At 44.9% G+C, this 22317-nt stretch overlaps 1 protein-coding gene across 10 annotated transcripts in view; it reads right to left on the reverse strand.

The window, feature by feature from the left end:
- Positions 1-19600, reverse strand: part of BICD1 (BICD cargo adaptor 1) — a gene marked incomplete at both ends in the record, with an annotated part of 165004 nt that extends 145404 nt beyond the window's left edge. For all 10 annotated transcript variants that reach the window (XM_082280999.1, XM_082281006.1, XM_082281004.1 and 7 more), the window contains one exon: positions 19388-19600. In XM_082280999.1, coding sequence (XP_082137125.1) covers positions 19388-19600 — 213 coding nt within the window. The remainder of the gene's footprint in view (positions 1-19387) is intronic.
- Between the last annotated feature and the right edge of the window lie 2717 nt (positions 19601-22317).

Raw genomic sequence — 22317 nt, forward strand, 5'->3', positions numbered from 1 at the left:
AGCAGAGCAGGCAGCTGGGGACACAGTCTATCTACCTCATCTCTTTACTGCAAACACACCAGGATTGTTTATTTACTTGTTTCAACCTCCCTGAAGCATCAAAAACCTTCAGAATAAGCACAGCAGACCCTGAGCCAAAGCTTAATCACAGCTCCTGTGCTGTCAGCTGGCCCTTATTGAGCTGGCCTAAGCCTTCAGGGACACACAGCTGAAGCAGACAGACTGCCTGAAGCTTTCAAACCCAGCTGCTCTGTACTTTGCATAGCACTGAAAACACAGAGAGCAAAGCAGTACTTACCAACTTCGGTATGAAAACTAAGGCAGGGAAATAGTTCCTTGAATATTACTCAGGATCAGTCTGTAACTTTTTAATCAGAATCCCCATGACTTCTCTCTTGTAACCACAGGACATCTCTGCCCCTCGAGACCTACCTCCTTTCCCTTCTCCTTTATAGCCTATTTTATTTTGTAGCTGATCCTGTTGCTAAGCCATGAAAAAAAGAAAAAAAATATATATATATCCCCTACATATCTCTTTTCCACACAAGACACAATATTACTAAAATTTTGCAGCTAAGGACTGGAGACTTTCCTTTTCACATGCTTCTTCCAGAATTGCATTAAAGAGCAATCACCAGTGGGCAATGAGGAAGACCTTCATAGGTAAGGGTCAGTAAGTAAAGGCAGCAATCCCTTAATTTGGTAAAACAACAGCAGGAATAATGTGTATGACTGCAGGCTTAGTTATTCCTGTGCTCTCATGGTGGGACTTCAGGGAGAGTGAGACTACCTGGTCTCTTTGAATTGCTGTAAATTCATTCCTGTAAACACCAAATGTGCAGAAAAACTGGGTCAGCCTGGTTTTCTTCAAACATTCCAAACCAGCCTCTTATCCTGAGGTGCTCTCCCTGGAAAGAATGCTGTCAAAATTCAGCATCTCTTTAGTTACTCCTACACACAGAAGATGGGGGACCCAGCCCCAACAGCACACGAATGGCTTCACCTCCAGTAAGGCATCCAGCAATGCAGCAGAAGCCACTGCCAGATTTCATACACCCATGTACACAAATTCCCCCATCTCATGGCATGTTTGGCACTAAAACTGTCACCTTACTCAGTACTGAATCCCTGTGAATTCAAAATGAGCTTCTTCGTGCCTGTGTACAGCTCTAATCAAAGGTGTTATCACTCAGGACTTGTGGGAACGTCTGTGTCATTCATAAATTATGAACCAGACTTCTTTAAGCCATGGTAATTACTACAGGTATGTAGCACAACGCAGAAATGCAATATTTACAGAGCAATGCTTCACTAAAATGTCAATATTACAGAGCCCATAACTGATTAGATTATTCTGGACAAGAACTTCAGATACAAAACAAACCAGCTTTTTTTGATGCTGACAGAGGCAGCACAGTTCACCAACTGTAAATTATAGCTATTTTTTTGCTGCTCTCTTGTCCTCTGTTGCATCCATTACAGAGCATGAATACCTGCACATCTCATGAAGACTATCATAGAAAACAGTCTTGCAATGCAGTCCACTTTCATTCACAAGTCTCTAAAAATATTTAAAGACAGGAGAAATATTTTGAAAATGTGTTACATTATTATGGCTGAAACAAAACAAACAAAAACTGTTGCAGAAGATACAAACAATATTTTAATTTGAAAGGAATACCTACTGCAACCTTTTCCCCACCCCATATATTTTCAAACCACTTTGTACTGCTATTACAAAGAAGGGAGAAACCCACCTACTCTGAATGACATAGATATGTAGATAAAATTGATACAGCCTGGGAAATAAGGCTTCCACTGGAACTGAAAGGAAATAACACAATTTATTTTAAATTGTTTTAAGCTTAATTTAGAAACTGTTTCATTTCAGTCAGTTACAGATGCAAGTTTAACTTCTAAATTACAGCCAAAGTTATTGTGACCACAAATACAACAGTGATTACGCAAAGAGTAAGATTTTTACATTTGTTTGAGATGCCATCTCATTCCAGTTCCTGCTGACATTTATACACTTCCATAAATCAATGTGCATAAAGACAGAGAGGACAGGGGAGCTGCTGTTTGTTTACTGTTGTTTATTGAGGGAAGGAGAACCAACATTGTCCATTTTCTCTCTTGGTAGTTGTGATTCACAGCCCTCACAGAACAACTCGATTTACAGCCATGGCATGACAGCCTGTGTATCTCAGGGGGAAGGATGCACATTTTAGGGATCCTGTTGCTCCATGTGTATCTATCTGCCCTCTTAAAGTGGTCTGTTCCTGTGGGATAAGAGGCCTGCATACACCCAAGTTTTATATTTAGATTACACTTATTACTGCATAAAGAGGAAAAAGAACACACCCAGCACTCTCCATCAAAGATATGGTTAAACAAACCTTTAGCAGTGAGTTCATAAGAACAAAACCAAAGAATTTACTGGGTTTATCTAACACCAGCATCCCAGTTCCAGCTAGTTCAGGAGGTCTTCCACAGGTATTAAAAGTTAATTCTGCTGGGGACAATCCAGTGTGCAGCCTTGTCTGGCTCCTTTTATAAATCTGACCTCTTGTTCTACATTCCTTTATTTCCCCTTTAAGGATGTGATGAGGGAATTCAAGCAGAGAAGCAAATATCTTCCATGGATTTCACATGTAAACAGTGAGTTTTGAAGACACTTTTAAGAACTCCTTTATTTAGACTCAGATTCACACTGTAGCTGAAGGGGAAAGGACTTCTGGAGGTCATCTGCAGTTCAGCATGGAAGGTGAGCCAAGTCCAGAGCACCAATTTAGGCCTAACTATCCAGGGCAAACAAGGAGCAACTTTTACCCTGTTTCCTATGGAGTAACTTGAAATATCTTGATGGCAAATTCTGACCAAATTTGACTGAAGGATATCGATTACAAAGGTGATTAATCTCTCCTACCAACTCTGTAAAAACAGACAGCTGAGGGTAGTTACCTTGATATTAATTTTACCCCAAAAAAAAAAGCAGCAGAATATTAATTTTCCTTTTCAAAAAGCAATATGCAATAATTTCATAAAAGCAACACAAAAACCAAACTACAAACCACACTGCCAGGACACCAGGTCATTTTTGACTCAGAAGGCAGGGCACTGTGCACTGAGTCACCAGTGCTTCCAGTCTGCTGCCAAGTCCTCCCATCAAAACACCTTACAGTTCTGGGAATGCCATAATGAAGTCACTGTCAAGAGTTGTGTGACTTGGCACTATGAAGAACCAAGTTCTTTGCCAGCATAATTCTGTTGATTTCAGGAGAGGTGCTGCAGCAGAGAATTCAGATCTTAACTCACAGTGCTGTCACGGAGTCCAATATTTTTATTTTAAAAAAAACCTGAAAAAATATTCACTGTAACTGGCTCTGCATACCTTGCATTCTGGATCAGCACCAGTGCTTTTGGCTGCAGGCCACGACATGATCTTTATAAAAATAAACTGGCCGCCAGAAGAGATTTTGGGCATGAATATGTTAAAACACAAAATTCTAGTGCAATTACTATGGTTACCAGAGTAGGAATAGAACATGGATTGAAAAAAACAGTTCAGGGACGAATACACTCCTCGTTAGATACAACCTAACAAGGATAGTTGCATTCTTGCATTGCTTACTGGGAGCCCACTACTCTAAACCCCTGAATCACGATGTGACATTCTCAGTCAGTCATCTTCACCATCGTGGCACCAGCTGTCAGCTTCCTGAAAATGTCAGGTTTGTGCTCATTGAAGGAAGAAGGTTCTTATTAGTCTTAGTAAAAAACTTGGAGGAATCACGTACACCTTGGATACCTAAATTTAAATTTCAGAGTCATTACCATCTTTTTTGGCAGACATCTGGCAAAGGATAAAAAGAGATTTGTGGAAGAAGTCTCTGAAGGCCTCTATAGTTCAGCTTCCTTGACATCTGGAGAAAGAAGATGGACAGGAGGAGCCTTCAGACCTCGATGAGCCATGTGGCCCGGACATGTCACACTGTTCCTGGCACTGTGCTCCCACCACTCAGAAGCCCATCTCCATGGCCAGATGCCACCCTCCTGCCAAGGGGACAGGGAACAGCTGTTGAAGGACTGTGATGTGACAAAGCAACCAAATGCTTTATCCCACCTTTTACCCCAGCTGAGTAAAGGCAGGGTTCAGATCCACCACCATCTCATACACCACATCTGGAAACAAGAGCCTACTTCTTGCAGCTGCAGCAGCTGGATCACCCTGATCCAGCACAGCACAGCTGATTCTGTACGTGCCATACATGAACTGGGTGAAGAGCAACCAGGAGATCAGTAGCTTGCTCTGCTTCTTTTCACCTGATTAAAAATCTGGACAGTTGAAACCCACTTTTAGTGAAGAGTCTTTAATCAAACAGAGGTCCATTGCATAAGAGCTTGATGTTACAACAAAAGATGCACAAACCAGTGAACCATCCAACAATTTCATTTTGGGATTTTCCACCACTGCCTACACAAACAGAGCTAAAGGTTTGTGACAGCTGCTTGTGTTTCGATTATCTCTTTCAGGATCTCAAAGTTCAAAACCACATTCTAGAGAAGCAACTGGCAGAAGGAAATTATTTCTAACAGCCCCTCCACAGAAGAGGCCCCATTTTATTATTAATTACTCATATTGCCATAGAACCTAATTGTGCCAGCCAAGAATAGAGGCTCACTGTGTTCATTCTGTGCAAACAGGAGGGCGAGGGCAGGCCTTGCCCCACAGAGCTCACCCTCCACAAGCTCCTGGTCCAAGCTCCACGTTAACCATTGCCAGCTCTGCAAGAAACCTCATCTACTGCTCAACACACCCCATGAGATTTCAGCCGGCCTGAATTCCCAAAGAACTACAAAAGTCACGCCTCACAGATTTCAATGAAGATTTCCCACATATTGCCATTGTAAAGGTCATCCCACATGCTGGATCTCACTACAGTAAAGCCTGTCATTTAACTTTTCCCCATGCAGCAACAGGAACAAGGGGTACTTGGCGGGCTGAGGCTACTCAGAGACCGCAGGCAAGGAGAGGTGAGATGCATTCCTTGCAGGGAGAGGCAGCTGGAATTTGGTTTCCCCAACCAGCACTGAACAACTAAGTGTATGGAAAGAGCAAATGAAAAATTAAGCATTTCAACCAGCTGCAGGGATTAGTAAATGCTAATGTGAAAATCTCAGTCCCAGCAGAGAAGAGTTGTGGTTCAGGAAGAGATAAGCGGGAAGGAGTAGGAAGATTGTTAGAAATAGTGGAATGGCAGCCAAGAGCAGTCAGTTTCCAAAGGGGGAAAGAGCAAAGCATAAAGGGCAGCTCGGGGTGAGAGATGGGGACATACTCCAGGATCCCAGGTACTTCCCATGTGCTCTGTATCACCAGAGTATGTGGGAGCGGGACCACACAGGGACAGTACAGCCCAAGGAGATAGGATGCTCTGATTAGCTGCTGATGGTCTCTAATGACAAGAGAGAATGCCACTGAAAAACTGCCAAACCGTGAACTGAGAAACCAAAGAGTTTCATCTGAGTTTTTCATCCTCATTTTTCCTTTAGTTTTGGTGGTGATAAAGTAGCAAAACTACCAGCAACACCATTCCTAAATGGCCTTACTGGTCACCCTGGCACCAGTGGGAGACACTGCCAGTGCACACCCTGGTCAGTGAGCACAGGGCAGTTGATTGCTTTGGCTTTCTGGTTGACCAGCTTTTTTAAATGGAAGGATTTGGAAGATAAATGATTGGACTAGATCTGAGAAAAATCCATGTTTTCCTTATGATTTAGCCACAGACTTCCTTTGAAATTATGGCTGAACAGCCTATCCTGCCACAGCTTCTGGACCTCTGTTACTTATCTGTGAATTCCCCTTATTATTCCTTAATAGCAAATCCCTGACAAAGTCCAATTTCCACGGTAAAATCTCTAATCTTCTATTTATATGCCTGCAACTCATTGTACCAGGCATCGCAGAATCCCCAGGTGTTACTGTCATGCAAAAAACAATTTATCCCACCCTGCTGAGACTCAGTGTGCCAAACTGCAGCTCACAGAAGGAGCAGCATTCTGAATTTTCGGGCTGTTTCCGCTTTCCCGGAGTGCAGTCTGCGCTGCCACAGGCTAACAAAGAACTAGACCTACTTTTAATAACTACAGCTGCCTTAAGTTGATGCTTCCATGACTCTGCATACAACTGACACCTTTCAGACACACACCACTAGTGATTAATTATTCCAGTGGTTTTTACTTCACCAGAGCCCCTTTCTGCTAGAGACCCCAACTAATGTCAGTGCCCCTGGAGGCTGGATGTGATACCCATCCCTCTGGCAGCAGCCAAGGTCATGCTGACTCACTGCCTCTGGCTTTTCCCTGCATCCATCCAGTGCCAGTGCTCCGGTAAGAGCTTGACTATTCATTACACTGCCACTTGCAAAGCTGCGATTCCTTTCTCCACAGACAGCACAAACCATTGGACTGCAGCTCCTAAAAATGTTGCTTATCAGATTTTGGATGCCTTTTCAAGGGGTAGATTACTTTCTGCTACAAAAATAACTGATGGTAGGAGAAGAATCTCTGCTACAGGGTTTTGGGGCAGAATTCAGGACCCCCTTTCCCAAACCCACTTCTTCAGACTGGAATATTTAACAAGCACATCCTTGAGTAATGGCAGCAAAGCAGCAGCTCTCAGTACCCAGCCAGCATCAGCTGGGGGTGCCTAACTCAAGCTCCCACTGCTTAAGAAACCAGGGGCCACATTTCAAGAAGCATCTTTCAAATGAGAGATCTTTATAGAATAAAAAGTGAACACAGCATGGTCTTCACCTGCAACTCTTCCTGTTATACCCAGGGAAAGGGTTCTTTATATCCAAACAAGGCTCGTTTTAGGTTTAAGTGTCTTCCCATCAGTCTAATCTGCTACAAAAGCAAATCCAACAACCATAAAAACACAGGCATGACTCTGAGTGTCTCTAGCATCAGCCCAGGGAGCAGTGAGTAAAGTACTTCTCAAACACAAGTGTTGGAACTATAATCAAGGTATCCCTGCATTTTCTGTTCTTGAATAAATATCTCTCCACATGCAAGTAGACAGAAAATACTTTAAATTACAAATCATGATGCAGTATTAAATAACTACAGCAAAAATATTTAAAGCCAGGAGCCTATGTGTGTATCACAACAATCACTTAGGTATGTGATCTGTAATTTCAAAGTATGGGGGCAAAGAGAAGCAATATAGGTTTCAATGCAAGTTGTTCAGCCTGCTTGATAAAGCAAACCCAATGTTTTCCAATGCAAATAAAATACAGACTTTGGGGACAAATTTCCAGGTATCTAAATTTGATAATTCAGTTCTATTACTTTAACATGGATTTTATTTTGGGAATAGAAAGCATCTCAGAATCTACAGCATCCTTGTGACATTAAATTCAGCACATTTGGAAAAAATGTTGTCCCTCAACTGTGTTGTTCCAGATTTGTTACTATTTTCACACAGCTGATCTTACAGCATCTTAAGGGAAAGTTTTGTTATTATGTGTCGCTGTTGCACGCAGGGACAGCGAAAAACGACACCGATTCAGGTCAGAGAAGTACGGTCAAAGCCGCCCTTTTAATGCCAAAAACCCATCTTTTTATAGCATGGATCACAAAAGAGAAATTACATGATTGGCCCATCAGTCAACCACCTACCAAGGCGATAGGCTAAGAGGTATAACCACCCATTTCAAAATATTATTCTCAGCAAACCAAAACATTCCACTATGCTCTCACAACAGCCCTGCAGGTGGGAGATAGAGAGTTCGTTTACAGAACCGTCTTCCACTGGTTCTCAGCTCAAGCATGACAAAGGAAAACTTCATGAAATGCTTCAGCAGCTGGAAAATTCCTCTGCTCCTGCTTTTTAGATCCACAAATGGCAACCATCAGCCCTTATCTGTCAGAGAAATAAAAAGCTTACCTAATGCCCAAGAAATGGAATTACCTAATGCCCAAAGTAATGTACTCCTAACAATGCCATGAGACTTCATCTCCCTTATTGGTACACACAGACACTCATATTCCATCTAAATTCTGTTTCTCTTCTCTAATGTTATGTATCATACACTTTATTTCACAGAGGAGTCCTTGGTACCATATCCTTACAATTTACTTTAAAAATTGTCACCAAGGGCCCAGATTTATGACTAAGATTTTATGGATTAGTAATTGATCTAGTGCACATTTTTAGCTTACTGCAGATGGAAGATCCATGTCAGCTGAAAACTCTTTCCTTCAGATTTCTGCTGTGTTCTGTGTTTGGTTGTGGGGTTTTTTTCACCTTGCTCTTACACATTTGGGGCTGGTCAAGTGCACGCACATGAGCAGTCACAGAAGCTCAGCAGAGTTATGACAGCTCATTAAACTGCAACAACAAGATCACATGCTTGAGACACAATAATTACAATTATGCCAGTTCTTCCTACTTCAGTGGGAAGAAATCTGAATTCTTAGTTTGCAACACGTTTTATCACTTGCATCTTGGTGACAGTGCTGGTTGCCAGTGGGTGGTAGGCAGAGATTCAACAATAAATCATTGCCCCCTTTTATCTTTGACTTACCCATAGAGGCAGGACTTCAGCATTGGTCTTCAAGTCATACCTGCTACAGATGACCCTAAGGGACAACCCTGAATAGAGGATATTTTGTTAGAGATAGCATTCTTCACATAGGATGCTTAAATGTTTCCTGTTTGTAGGTGGGAATTACAAGCAATTATCAAAGAAAGAAAGGACAGTGCAAATGTTGTCCTCAAGTAACCTCAGGTGAGTTCTGCATGTTTGTCATTTCTGTGCAGTCACCTGGAATTACCCAGACCCGTGCAACCTTTTCATGCTTTGTAAAAACTCTATGAGGTATTCAGGGTATGAGAAAAACTTTTCCTACTCACCTAAAAAAAAAGCCCCACAAGTTGTCTTTATTAATAGTATTTGTTATAGGAACTACAAGCTACTGAGAGCACATTTTTAATAAAAGGAATCATAGGTTCAGGTTGGACAATACAGCTGTTAAGTATCTTGGCTTAGCCATCAAATTGAGAACCAGAAGCTGCGACTACACAGACACTTTAGCCCAACTGTGAACTCTCCATCTGCCTCCAGACCAAATGCTCTTAACACTCAAATGCTAAAAGGTGGACAGTTCTATCTTTCTGGGCAGGGCCAGGCTTCAGTGCAGTTTGGCATCCTGCACCTTGCCTTGTGGGTGTGAGTAGACAATACTCCAGTCCTGAGAAGACAAAATCCAAATCGTGCTGTGTTCATGTTTGGCCAACAGCCAAGCTTTTATAAATTAATTATTTCAGCAAGCCACCTGTTGCCTTTGCCTGACCCAAATTCCTACCTTTATCCTTAAAAGCTTGCTTTTCTGTCTTCCTTTCTGAGCTTTACAACTACTAGGAGCTGGGTTTCCCCCTCTAAGCATCCAAAACAGAAGTTAAAACTGCAGCTGTTGGCAGCTTCCAGCTTCCCTCCGTGGGAATTCGCCATTAGCCAGTGATGACAAACAGCACTTTGCAGCTCATTCTCTCTACGCTGACATTTAATTCCATCCAGAGTGACTCAGGCACCCGAGGAAAGCCCGTTCGGTGCCGACAGATTTCTCAGAGCGCACATCAAACGCACGGCATTGCCCCCCTACCCGTGTGCCACCTGGGAGCTCTGAGAGATCACAGGATTAAAAACAAACAAACACAGACCGAAAAAAAAAAAAAAAACCCAACCCACCAGGAAGGGAAGCTGAAGTTTATAAAATTCAGCTGGAATGTGCCCGGAGGTGATTGACTGAAGTGAAAGGTCACTAACTCTGGTAACTGAGGATGTCTTTCACGCTTCTTGGCTACGCACAGTTGTCTCTATCACTGCTAGAGAACTACTTGCTGTGTAGAGGGGTTGAAGACAGTGCAGAGGAAAGTTAGGTGTGATTCAGGGGAGCAAGGGCGATGGAGAGGGTATGGCAGGACCGTGTGGATAATGGGCCCCGTTCCCAGTGGTGATCAGAAAAAGAGTGCATTATATAAGCTCACTGGGCACCTGTTGTCTTGTCTGGGCTTAAATATGTAACTCCAAAAACCATACTCTATGTGTATGTATATATATATATGTTGGGGTTTTTTAAGGGAGAATAACCCTTTTTTAAAAAGGGGTGGTGAGTTTCCTAAAGCCTTATGGAAAGGTGTCTTCCTCCTATGCATCCACACAGCCAACCCGATTTTAAAGCTGCCCAAAAAATGATCTTTCCAAGGATGATTTTAATGGTGAGGCTGCTACAAAGCAGAGGGGACAAATCCTTGGTTGCTTCATTTTCAGTCCATGCTAAAACAACATTTCAAAGTATTTCTAGGAATCCCTCATGTCCTTACAATATCTGAGCATAGTATGGAAGGTCTAGTCTGCCAAAAATGGCCAGATTTCTTACATTCACACAATGACAAAAAGGCTCTTTAAGATAAAAAATTCAGTTCCACATCTCAGAGAGCAGCAAATGAACACTGAGTAAGATATAGGGCAAAGATTGAAAAAAAAAATTAAAAGTACATAAACCATCATGAACAGGAGACAAACACTGTACAAGAATGAGAATGAGGCTGCAGACAAGAGAGAGAGGAACCCCAAGAGAGATGAAGAAAATGGGATTGGACGCATTTCAGTCTTAGTGAAAGCCTTTTGGTGTCTCATAGGTCTGTCCCAAAACCAGAGATTTAGGACAGTGGCCTGCTTCTTCTTTTAACTACCAAGTTAATTAAACTTTGACAGTGAAAGAAATTCAGAAACATAAATATTATAATCTCAAAATTATTTTTAATACTACCCTCTGCAGAGAAGTAGAGACCTCAATAAAACACTAATTGCAACCTAGCTTAATTTCTACCTGCCTAGTTCAGCCTTAAGCACCTGGCCTTGCTCAGGCACATTTTTCACCTTCTGACTAGTCCCAGCTACTTCCATCTGTAGTTGGTCTGTACTCACAGACTGCATTCACAGTACAGTACAAAAAATTGCTGGTTTCTCCTCATAATCATCTGCTGTGAGTGATGCAAGTGATAAAGGGACAAAGGGCACATTCATGTCTCTACATGCTATATCAATTCCTCTAAATAAGGAAAATACTCTCTCTCCTCCCACATGAAGTGAGTGTTGTTGAGTTCTCAAGGAAATAAAGAAAGAAAAGGGTTATGAAAGTCACACAACAGATGTAAGACAGTTCAGCAGAAATGAATGTATGCTTTTCAGTCTCTACCATTAGAAATTAAAATCATCCCTCCCAAAACAAAAAGTACAGTACGGAATTGTACTGAATTAAACATTACCCCCTCAGCTACAAAACAAAGATGGAAGGGAAATCCATAACAGAGGCAAAGCCCTACAAAATAGCAGAGACCCGAGGGAAGCCGGAGCAGGATTTTACTCCCATTGTCCATATGGAGAAAACACCAATGCAAATACATAAGAGAGAACAAGGTACTGAAGAAAAAACACATTCAATCTCAAGAAGAAAGTTCTTCCTCTAGAAGATACAGCCTTAATACAGCCAGGAAAACACAAAATCTTGCATGTATTTTCTGCCAGCTGCCAATTGCATAAGGTATACTAAAGTTGCTCAGGTGCAAATTTACTCTGACTTTGAGAATGCTCCTCATTTTACCATGATGAATGTTCACAAATTACTGTTTTATGCCAAATCTTATTTTCTCCACCATTGTTTTGTCCCTCTTGCACTTTCAATAAAGCCAGGTGTTCATCCTGAATGCTGATGTGCACACAGACTGCACACACACACCCTGAGAAAGAAAATCCACTAGGCAACACAGAAGGGAAGGAAAAGTATTTCACCTAAAGGAAGGTGAAAAGATGGTAGCAAATTATTTCTCTTCTAATCCACTACAAAAGGCCTAATTCCAAACAGATGTGGACCTTCAGATTAAAATCTCTCCTGTGACCCCTAATTTTACATTCATAAGCCTTACACAGGAAGTAGCTCACAATAAAAATGCCTGGCTTACCCAGTAACACCTCTATCAGTCATATTAGATTTGGTACTAATCCAATATTTCCTAGAAAATCTACGGAAAATTTACTTTTCCGTGACATAAAATCCAGTTGTAACTTCCATTTATCTCTGAGGAGTTCAACCCAGATGACTGATTCAATCAGAATCGCTCAGATTAGAAAAGGATTTATTTGATGAAAGAGCAAAATGAAGAAAACAATTTTAACTACTGGGAGGAAACAAATTGAAGTCTGTTTAGATTTATTTTGTGAGTATGTGAGCCCCCAGTGTTGAAAGCTGACCATCCCTGCTTAAGGGCTGACTATTATAGGAGGACTAATACTGTATGTTCATCTGTACTGGCTCCTAAGGATACAACACAGTTGGAACTGGGAATACAGGTCCCTGGAAAAAAACCCGAAAGGTTCATCTACATTTATCTTTGCATGCTGCCAAAGCTTCAACAATAGTCCTAATTTCCCCCTAACATGATTCCAGCTGCTTATGTTTTCTGTAGGCTAATGCACAGGATTCATTTCCTCTTGGAGGAAGCAATCCTGATGTAATTTGATGAGCATCTCTCTTAACATCAATACCCGCTTCAGCAGTTCATCCTATCCCCCTCTTCCCTCTGCATTCACTCCTCTCCTCGTGCTGACTTTTAGGCAAAGGTAAAACAGTTCACTGGGAGGTACTGTGAATCAGATAATGAAGCCAATCTGGGTTACAGACAGCAGCAACCCCTCCTCGGTTATTTTTAACTGAGGTTAGTTTTCTACCCTGCTGTGACAGTATGAACAGTTGCACAGCTGAGAGCCAGAACAGGGGCAGGGATGGCAGAGAGAGATGTAGGAGTGTCTTGCTGAGAGATGAGCACATCAAACTCCACCCTTAGTAACCCCAGGTCACTGCAGACTTAATGACCAGCAAGAGAAAATGAAATTCAAGCACGAAGTGAGGCTCAGTCACTGTTTCCAGGCAGGACATTACTGTGCATAGGGTAACTCACCCTATAGCAACCTGCCACTGGAATTCAACCAGGCACAGTGGGAACCCTTGAGAGACTTTGCACTGCTCAAGGTCCCTTGCTGTCTGCCCCCTTCCTCCCATAGTGCAACCTCCTCTCACAGCAGGATCAGCTCTGCGCTCAGACCAGGTTCCTGAGGGCTGTGTCCAGTTGGGGCTTGAAAAATCCCAGGGAAAGAGACTGCATAACCTCTCTGGTCGACCTGTAGGACTGCCTGTGCTCAGGGGGAAACAGATCTACCTTACATTCAGTCTGAACCTCTATAGTTTCAATTTATGTCAGTTATCTCTTGTCTTCCCACCCTTCACAGAATCACTGAATGGCTGCAGGTGGCAGGGACCACTGGAGGTCAGCTAGTCCAACCTCCCTTCCTCCAGGGAAGGAGATTCCACAACTGCTCCGGGCAACCTCTTCCAGTCCTCAGTCACCTGAACAGTAAAGAAGTTCTTCCTCATGTTAAGGCAGAACTTGCTTGTAATGGGCAACAATTTCTGCCCTTTGCCTCTTGTCCTATTGCTTAGCACCACCAGGAAGAGCCTGGTCCATCCTCTTGACATCCTCCCTGTAGACACTATCAACATTGATGAGGTCCCCTCTCATTTGTCTCTTCTCGAGGCTGAAAAGACCCAGCTCCCTCAGCCTATCCTTGTAAGATGCTCCTGTCCCTTCATCTTTGTCACCCTCCACTAGACCTGCTCCAGGAGCTCTGTGTCTCTCTTGTACTGGGGAGCCCAGGACTGGACACAGCACTCCAGATGTGCCTCACCAGGGCTGAGTAGAGGGGCAGGATCCCATCCCTCAACCTGCTGGCAATGCTCTTCCCAATGTACCCCAGGATACCATTGGCTTTCTTGGCCACAAGGACACTTTTTTTGGCTCATGGACAGTTTGTTGTCCGGCAGGACCCCCAGGTCCTTCTCTACAGAGCTGCTTCCCAGCAGGCCAGCACCCAGCCAGGTGCACGAGAGACGTGATCCTTCACTTGCCTTTTCTGAATTTCAGATGTGCCCATCTTTCCCATCTCTGTCGAGGTCCTTCTGAAGGGCTCACAGCATTCTGGGGTATCGGCCACTCCTCCCAGCTTTGTGCCAGCAGGGAACTTGCTGGGGAGGCATCTGCCCTTCATCCAAGGCACTGATGAATGAGTTAGACAATACTGGGCCCAGTACCGACCCTAGGGGGATACCACTAGTGACAGGCCTCCAACTAGAGGTAGAGGGCACTGCTGCAAAAAGCCTGGCTCTAACATCTCAATATTCTTTTTATGTATGGACAGGCTGATGCTGGATCCCCCACAGCCTTCTCTTTTTCTGGCTGAACAAGCTCAGCCCCCTCAGCCTCTCTTCACAGGGCAAGTGTTTCAGCTCTTGACCATCTTGGTGGTCCTTTGCTGAATGCAGCCCAGTTTATCCACGTCCTTCTTGTATTAAGGGAGCCCAAACCAGATGCTGTTTTCTAGATGTGGTTTAACAACTGCCAGCTTGAAAGTGATAATCATTTCTCTCAATCTACCAGCTCTGCTTCTGCTACTAAAGGTCCAGGATGCTGTTGGAATTTTCAGTGTCAGGGCACACCACTGTCCTACACTCAGCCTACTGTCCTTGAGGATTCCCAAATCCTTTGCAACAGACCTGAGCCCCAGCCAGTCAGTCCCCAGCCTGTACTAACTGAATGTCCTCATCTCTGAGCTGGTGTGGGGCAGCACGGCCTTCCCGAGTGACACAACGTGAACAGGCGCCAAGGACAAAGTGGTGAGATCAGGATGAGATGCCGAAAATGTTTCGCCTCATCCGCCACAGATGCTGTCACTGGAAGGAGGTGTAAAGATATACTGACATGGCATCAGTTCACAGCTCCCAAGCTCCATATTTGGAACACATTCTGCTTTGAGGAGAATTTAGAACATCTCAGTGGGATTCTTCACGCTTTCCTAAGCATCCTATGATGTAGACAGGAGTGTATAAGAATCCACATTTAAGAGGGCTGTAACTGGAGTACTTTTTGGGAGGAGCCTCCCCCTCTTCCAGCCTTTTTGGATCCAGACAAGTCCCACCAAATGTACACTTCAAAGATGGAAGAGGCAGACGTGATTCAAGTAGCAGGAGGGTGAGAGCTTTTGGAGAACAGTGGGGGAGCTGGAGGGGCAGTGTCACTTCAGAAGAGAGGAGAGATGAAGATTGAGTCACCTGTGCTGAAACAGTGCAAGGAAGAGCTCTACTCCTCAAAAAACCCTTTCAGACACAGACCAAGAATTACTTCTGGAAGCCCTGTTAGTAACTGAGTAAGCACTTCATAATCATTGATACAACATTTCTGTGAGGTGAAGAAAACAAACACCTGACAAGGATAGGGCTATTCACCACTAGCCTGGTTTCCAATCATTTACCACAGATAATTTGGTTTAAATTAAAGCAAGCACCAAACTTCCTGGAAATCAGATAGCCAGTGCCATGTGTAATCCAGCAGAAGAGTTTATCTCCATAGAATGAAGTACATAAAAGCCAAGAAGTCAAGTGAGGTATTGCCTAAATTCGTCAGTCAGAGAGGGAGTCAAGGAGAGGAACAGCTGCTATGTTCATGATTGGATTCCCGAAAAGAAATCTCTGCTACGATTTCCCAGCCCTAAATCTTGTAGAGTTGGACACCAAAGGTGCCTTCCATCCCCATTTTATCATAACTAGAAGTGACTGATATTTCTCTGCTTTAAAAACTTTACAGACCACCAGTGCCCAGTAGCTGACCAGAAAATCATGGAATGGCTGAGGTTGGAAGGGACCCCAGGCCAAAGCAGGGACAGCTACAGCAAACAGCTCAGGCAAGAAGATGAATATGAAGCCATTTTACACCTCCATTAAAAGAAACAGAACTAACAAGACACGTTATTCTTACAGCAAATGCAATGTAAACATGTAAGACCAGATATAATAAAACCACTAGAAGATGTTTTACATAAAACATGATGGTAATTAAACTCCCAACTCAGCAAGACAAAAGGAAAACAAGCTACCTTCAATCCCATGACTAATAGCAACAAGTCTTAGCCTCTGAATTTTTATGGACTGCAGGTTTAAAAGCACATCTGCTAAAGTAACATTCTGAACAGGGGCCCTAAAACGATAGTGTTTTACCAAAGATCAAAAATTCTACTAGACTGAGATGTAGTTGACTGAGGTGGAGAAACATCATTTTTAGACTGAAAAAAACCAAACCCAAAGCCCACGAAAATTAATAAAGTTTTAAATAATAATAGTGGTTTTGCATAAATTTATCTCATGGCCCAAAACATCAAAATCCTGGGCTAAAGCACAGACCCCTGAACACAGCAGAAGAAACTTCAGAGGTTACTAAAACAATTTATATTGCAGAGTGGAGAGCATATATCCTGTACACAAGTATTAATATTTAATGTAATATATTGTAATTTGCTTTTACTTCAACATCCTGTAATGGCCTTAGTTTCCCATTTCACTCTCCAATGATGGAAATTATTGTATAGCTGAGGTATTGCCACTTATATGGAAAAGGACTGCTGAAGTCCACTGGAGTTTTGGATTGCCAAGGAGGATGGGAGAAGATGGCTGAGTAGTTAAAGATGGGCAGCTCTGTTTGCTGAGCAATATAATGAGGTCCTAACAATAGAACACAAGAAATCAATAATAAAACTGTTGAAAGATGAAGACTTGCCTCAAAAAAAGTTGACCATAGTAAGTGGATCTGTTCAGAGAAGGTGTGAAGAAGGAGAGGCAATAGCTGTAACGTAACCATGGCTACCCTCTTGCACCTACTATTCCTTGGGAATGGACAAACTACTTATTTGAGCACAAACCTGAGGCCTAATTTCTATGCCCCAACATGGCTTCAAAGAGGATGCAAATGCTGTGAAGTAAGAGCAATGCACAGAATTCTTCCCAGCTCCCATTAGTCAGTCAGTCAGTCAGTCAGGGCATTTGATGTCCTACCATTGGGCAGCATGTTATTGGAAGGGCCTGCTGGAGTACGGACACAAAAACCCTCCTCCACACGTTTTGGCTGGTGCTTTAATTTTTAGAAAAAGTGTCTTTGGACTTCTCTGCCCCCTTAAGAGCTTTCAGACAGAACCCTACAGTCCCACATCTACACTCCACAGGACAGTCTGCCTGAACTACCTGAATTCTGCCTCACTGGTGTCGTCAGAGGCACCTTTTGCTTGTGTCTCACAGTTACAGGTCTGGCTTGTGCTAAGGGAACTGTCATAATGGATGTGCTAACACAGAAGTAGAAAACAGATTACAGCAACAGGAAGGGCTAAGAGAAAATTCTCCTTTGCAGGGTGCATGTGCAGTGAGAATCAGTGTGGTTTCTGCTATAAAGGTTAAAAGCAAGAAATAAAATCTCTTGCAGCCTAGGTGGGGGATGGAAATGCCCCACCTGCTGCTAAGGAGAGCTCTGGAATTGAGAGCCCCAGGTCTGGACTGGGAACTGGAGAAGCTCCACTCTTGCTCGGCATCAGGCAAGCTACAGGATTTCTCCTGTTCCTCTCTCTGTGGATATCCCCTCAGTATCCATGCTGTGGCTGGCACAGCATGAAGGCATGGCCCCACAGGAGACATTCTGGGCTGCAGAACGTGCAATCTCACTGACTTCAAGGGGAGGTAAACAGGAAGAGAGTTTGTGCTCATCTTTGATTTCAATTAATTGCATTGACTAATCCCTCTAGTTTAGTAACTTCAACTCGATTCTTTGCACTATCTTTTCTATCTGTGGCCTTGTGCACCCATGTGTCATCCTGGCTTCTGATCAGTCTTCTTTTGTACATGATTATGGTGGGATAACAGCTAGCTGCAGCTTTGCTTATCTCCTTCTTCTTCGTCGTCTTCTTCTTCTTTTTTTCCCTAGAAACTGCATTGCACTTTTCCCCCTTAATTCTGTTCCTCTGTTACTGCCAGGTCATTTCGAACAGCACTGCCTTCATGCCAGTGCCAAGTTATGTATCTCTATCCCTCACTCTGTGATTACTGGTTTCAGAAGTCCTGAGCCTACTCCATAGGCTCAGGGGGGCAGGGAGGCAGAGATCAAGTTTAAGGAGATCAATAGGTTTTTCTGAAAAACAGCTTTATTCTTCGTACTGAAAATATAATGTTCTCAACTCTTCTGGACACTGAACCAAGTCTGTAGCATAACTCATTTACCTGCAAGTAAAATGAAATCTTTATTTAATTAAAAGTACTTCTAAAAGGGCATCAGCTAGTATTCTAAAGAATATATTCATAAATAATCTAAGTTTTTTAAGTGGCTTCCCTCCATATGGAACATGTTCATGGTTTCTAATGGAAATTTCATTAATTGTAACAGAATTTCTGCACATTCTATATAGCAGTATTTTGGGGGGCTTTTCTTTGTAGACTAGAAACATACATTCTTAATTTGGGAGAATATCTGTCTGATGCTTTATCTTCTCTTTACAAAACCTAGTCAGTTACATTCTGAGATGGTACAAAAACACCATGAAGTGCAGAGCTGTGAGTGCTGCATACGTGTGCACACACAGCCCTTCCGTAGCTCCCATGTACATGCACCGTTATCAGTCTCAAGTTACTTCCCTTACGGATGAACACAGGGAGGGTGATGATTTTTCGGAGTCACTTCTAGCAGAGCTGAAAGGTAAGGCGTAACACCCAGCTACTTCATACTTTGAGTGTTACAAAAACACATTTGAAAGATAACCCCAAATCACCCCTCCAATCAAGTATTTTACCCTTTCAGCATGACGCAGAAGTTTAATTTCCACTGATGGATGACCTCGAGACTGTCGTATACCCCCCCCTCCCAATGGCAGCGATTCCCCTCACTGGCAGAATAAAGCGGGTCTATAAATAACTTCAAAAGGAATTGTCTCTCTCCTCACGCACTGCAGACAGCTGTTTACAGAGATCCCGACTCCTTATACACTGCGTTGGCCCAGCTCTCATCCTACTGTTTCATTTCCTCTTCCTAAAAAAGCCTGGGGCGATGCGGTGCAGGTAGGACCGGGGGGACCCTCCACTGCCGCAAACGCCTGTTCCCAGAAGTTGAGGCTGCCGGCGGCAGGAGCCGGAGCGCGGCCCCGGGGAAATTTCTCAGGGCAAGGGGGTTGCGATCTCGTGTAATCCGTCCTTAAGCTCCACGGTCCCGGCTGATCCTCGGCCCCGCGAAACCCCTCCTCCCCACCCCCGGAGCCCGCAGCCGCTCCGGGGCCCGCGCACCGCATCCCCGCTCGCCCACCTGCAGGGGCTGGCGCGGGGCCGGGCACGGACACGCGTGGGGCACCCCGCACCTGCCCGCAGCCCCGGCGGCGGGGCGAGACAAAAGCCCGGGCTGGCTCACCTCCTTCAGCTGCTCCAGCTCCTGCTTGAGGCCGTCATACTCCGCCTCCAGCTCATCGTACTGCTGCTTGAGGGTGAGCTTCTCCTCCAGCACCACCAGCCCATACTCCGCCGCCTGGATCTTCTCGTGGGTCGTCTCGGAGAGCTCCCGAGTCAGCCGCTCGATCTCGCTCTTGTAGTGGTCCGCGCCCTGCAGCACCTCCTCCGCAGCCATAGCCTCGGCGGCACTGCCGCGCGGCCGAGGAGGCAGCCAGGGGGCGGGCGCGGCCGAGGGGCGGCACCGGCACGGCCGGCCCGGGGCGGCGGGGACGGCGGTGGGGGTCGGAGCCGCCTGCGGCAGCCGCCGCCGAGCGCGGGGGCGGTCCGCCCCGCCGCAGCCGCGGCCCCCTCCTCCCCCGCCGGCCGCCCGGGACGCGGCGAGGCCGCGCTCGCCTCCCCCGGCCCTGCGGCGGCCCCGGCGGCGGGGGCGCCTGGGCTGGCGAGCGGGCGGGCGAGCCCCGCTGCCCGGGGAGGCGGCGGCGCGCTGGAGGCCGGGGCGGCGAGCGGGGCGGCCGGGAGCGCGCCTTCGTGCGGCGGCTCCCGCGGAGATGCTGCTGCTGGCGCCCGCCTCCTCCCGCGGCGCCGGCACCGCCGCCTCCCCTCCGCACGGTCCCTCCCCTGCGCTCCTTAAGATGACAGCGTCCTCCGGTCTGGCATTGCCGCCGGCGGAGAGGGGAAGCGGCGCGGCAGCAGCGGCAGAGCTGCCGGAGCGGTGCGTGCCGCCGGGATGTCGGCGCTGCGCCTGCGGGGCTGCTCCCGCCCGGGCCCCCTCCCTGCCGGTCCCCTCCCGCCCCTCCGCCGCGGTGTCAGCGCCTCTCGGTTCTGCTCAGCGTGGTGCAGCCATGGCCGCAGCGGCGGCGGTGCGGGCAGAAGTAGGAAGGGAGATGGAGCCCAGCAAACTGCGGGAGCGGGGGGGCGTCCGCAAGTATTCCCTTGCTATTTCGGGAAAGTGGGAAAGCAGAGTTACCTGCTCTCTTCCCTGTCCCCGGTTGAATGAATGCGTTTGGGAATGGTCAAGGCAACCTGAATGCGAAACGGCGGCGGGGTCGGGCCATAGGGCTAGGGCCGCTCTTCCATCACCATTAGCACACGGTCTCAGTGTCACTGATTAGACAGCAGGACAAAACGGATCCAGCTCAGATGCGGTCACACCATTGTTTCTCTGTCAAATTAACAGGAGGACCTGATGCATAGATTATGTCAGTTTTATGCTGGCTTTATGCTGGCTGCGGAAAGACAGATGCTACTTGTCCAGCATAAAATTAGAGTGGTGCAGACAGACAGTAACTGATCTCTTACAAAGCCTGCCAGTAAAAAGTTAACACACCAGATTAGGCGCATTTTACATATCTGAACTGGAAGAGTGAGTTCATCCTGGATCAATGTCATAATGTCCCATGTCACAGCCTTTTTTGGTTGGTACTAGGAATCTAAAACCTCAATTTACTGTTCCCTTTAACTGTGGCCTGCAAATAGACCTGAACTGATACTGGTCAAGTTTTAAGTACCAGCAGGACCTGTTTTTCACGTTTTACAGACCTTTCTTATTTTTAAATTTACTCCTTTAAAGGTTGACAATTGAGTTGGAATTTCCAAATGGAGGTGTTTATTTTAAATAGAAGTTACCTGTAAGAGGATGGATATCCCTGCTCACCAATGCCGCACTGTATTGGAAATCAAAGACATAGATTCCCTTTCTTTCTGACCTGATAATGTGGTTTTAGACAAGCCACATCCCCTCTCTACCGCGGCTTCCCCATGACTAAGAAATAGGTAAAAATGATTAAACTGCTCAGCAAAGTTCTTTGAAATCTGCAAATGGAAACACATTAGTTCCACAATATATGCATACAGTATATGGCATATATCAATTTTATAAATATATGTGCATGCATACATAACTAATGCATTGTAATCCAGCCTCCACAAACACTTCTCATTGCCTAGAGAACATACATGGAAGAAGCAAGCAAAGTAATAGATGTTCTATCAAGTTTTAGTTGAAAACTGCTTCCAAAATGCACATTTTAAATAAATTCTACTGTAGAAGTAAGTGTGAATATTAATAGGAAAGGAACAAGTGTGAATATTAATATGTTAATGAGAGAAGAGCGAGTGGCTCTCATCAATGATTGAATGTCAAAAGAGAGGAAAACACCGGCGTTGGAAATGTAATTCCCCTGGTACAGCTAACATCAACATCCTTTTCTTAAAAGACAATGAGAGATTCCACAAATCAGAAGGGAAACAAAAGCCCAAAATCCAAAGGAGAAGCAAAATGTTGTCTCAACAGCTTTTACTACTTCTAGTCTAGCTGTCTTTCTCAACTTTGCACCTGGGCCACTGTGCAAGGAAATGTTTATTGAGCATGGGAATGGATCAGAAAACAAACATCTTTGAGACCAAAAGGCTAAAAATGAGTGGTTGGGTCAAGGATAGTGTGGAAACAGGCTGAAGCAACAGGATGCCTATAGCTAATCAGGCCTCCATCTAATGTCATTTGGTTGACAATCTTACAACCCAAGGGCAGCCTCACCACATCTGAACATCTGCACCCCGAGGGGAAATCTGGCATCTTACACCCTGCCAGCTTTTCTGCCACGCCTCAGAAGAAAGTGCCGTGTGAAGGGCAGGTATGTGCACAGTGCAGCAGAGCACAGTGACTGTGGGGTCCTCAAGCTACTGTGAACTGAAAACACCCAGATGCCCGTGATTTGCTGTGACTAGTGCCCATTTATCCCACTTCTTGCCTCCTAAATATAAGCAATATCAAACCGGGCTTCTTCGGTGATATTTGTCTTGGTTTTAAAAATCTACTTCTGTAGAAGTCTTCTTTTAAAAGTCCCCAGTTGTCAGGGGACTTTGTTGTCAGTTGTCAGTTTCTCTGTGCTG

This window comes from Coloeus monedula (genome assembly GCF_965178545.1).
Source record: "Coloeus monedula genome assembly, chromosome: 4".
NCBI classification, from domain to species: Eukaryota; Metazoa; Chordata; class Aves; order Passeriformes; family Corvidae; genus Coloeus; species Coloeus monedula.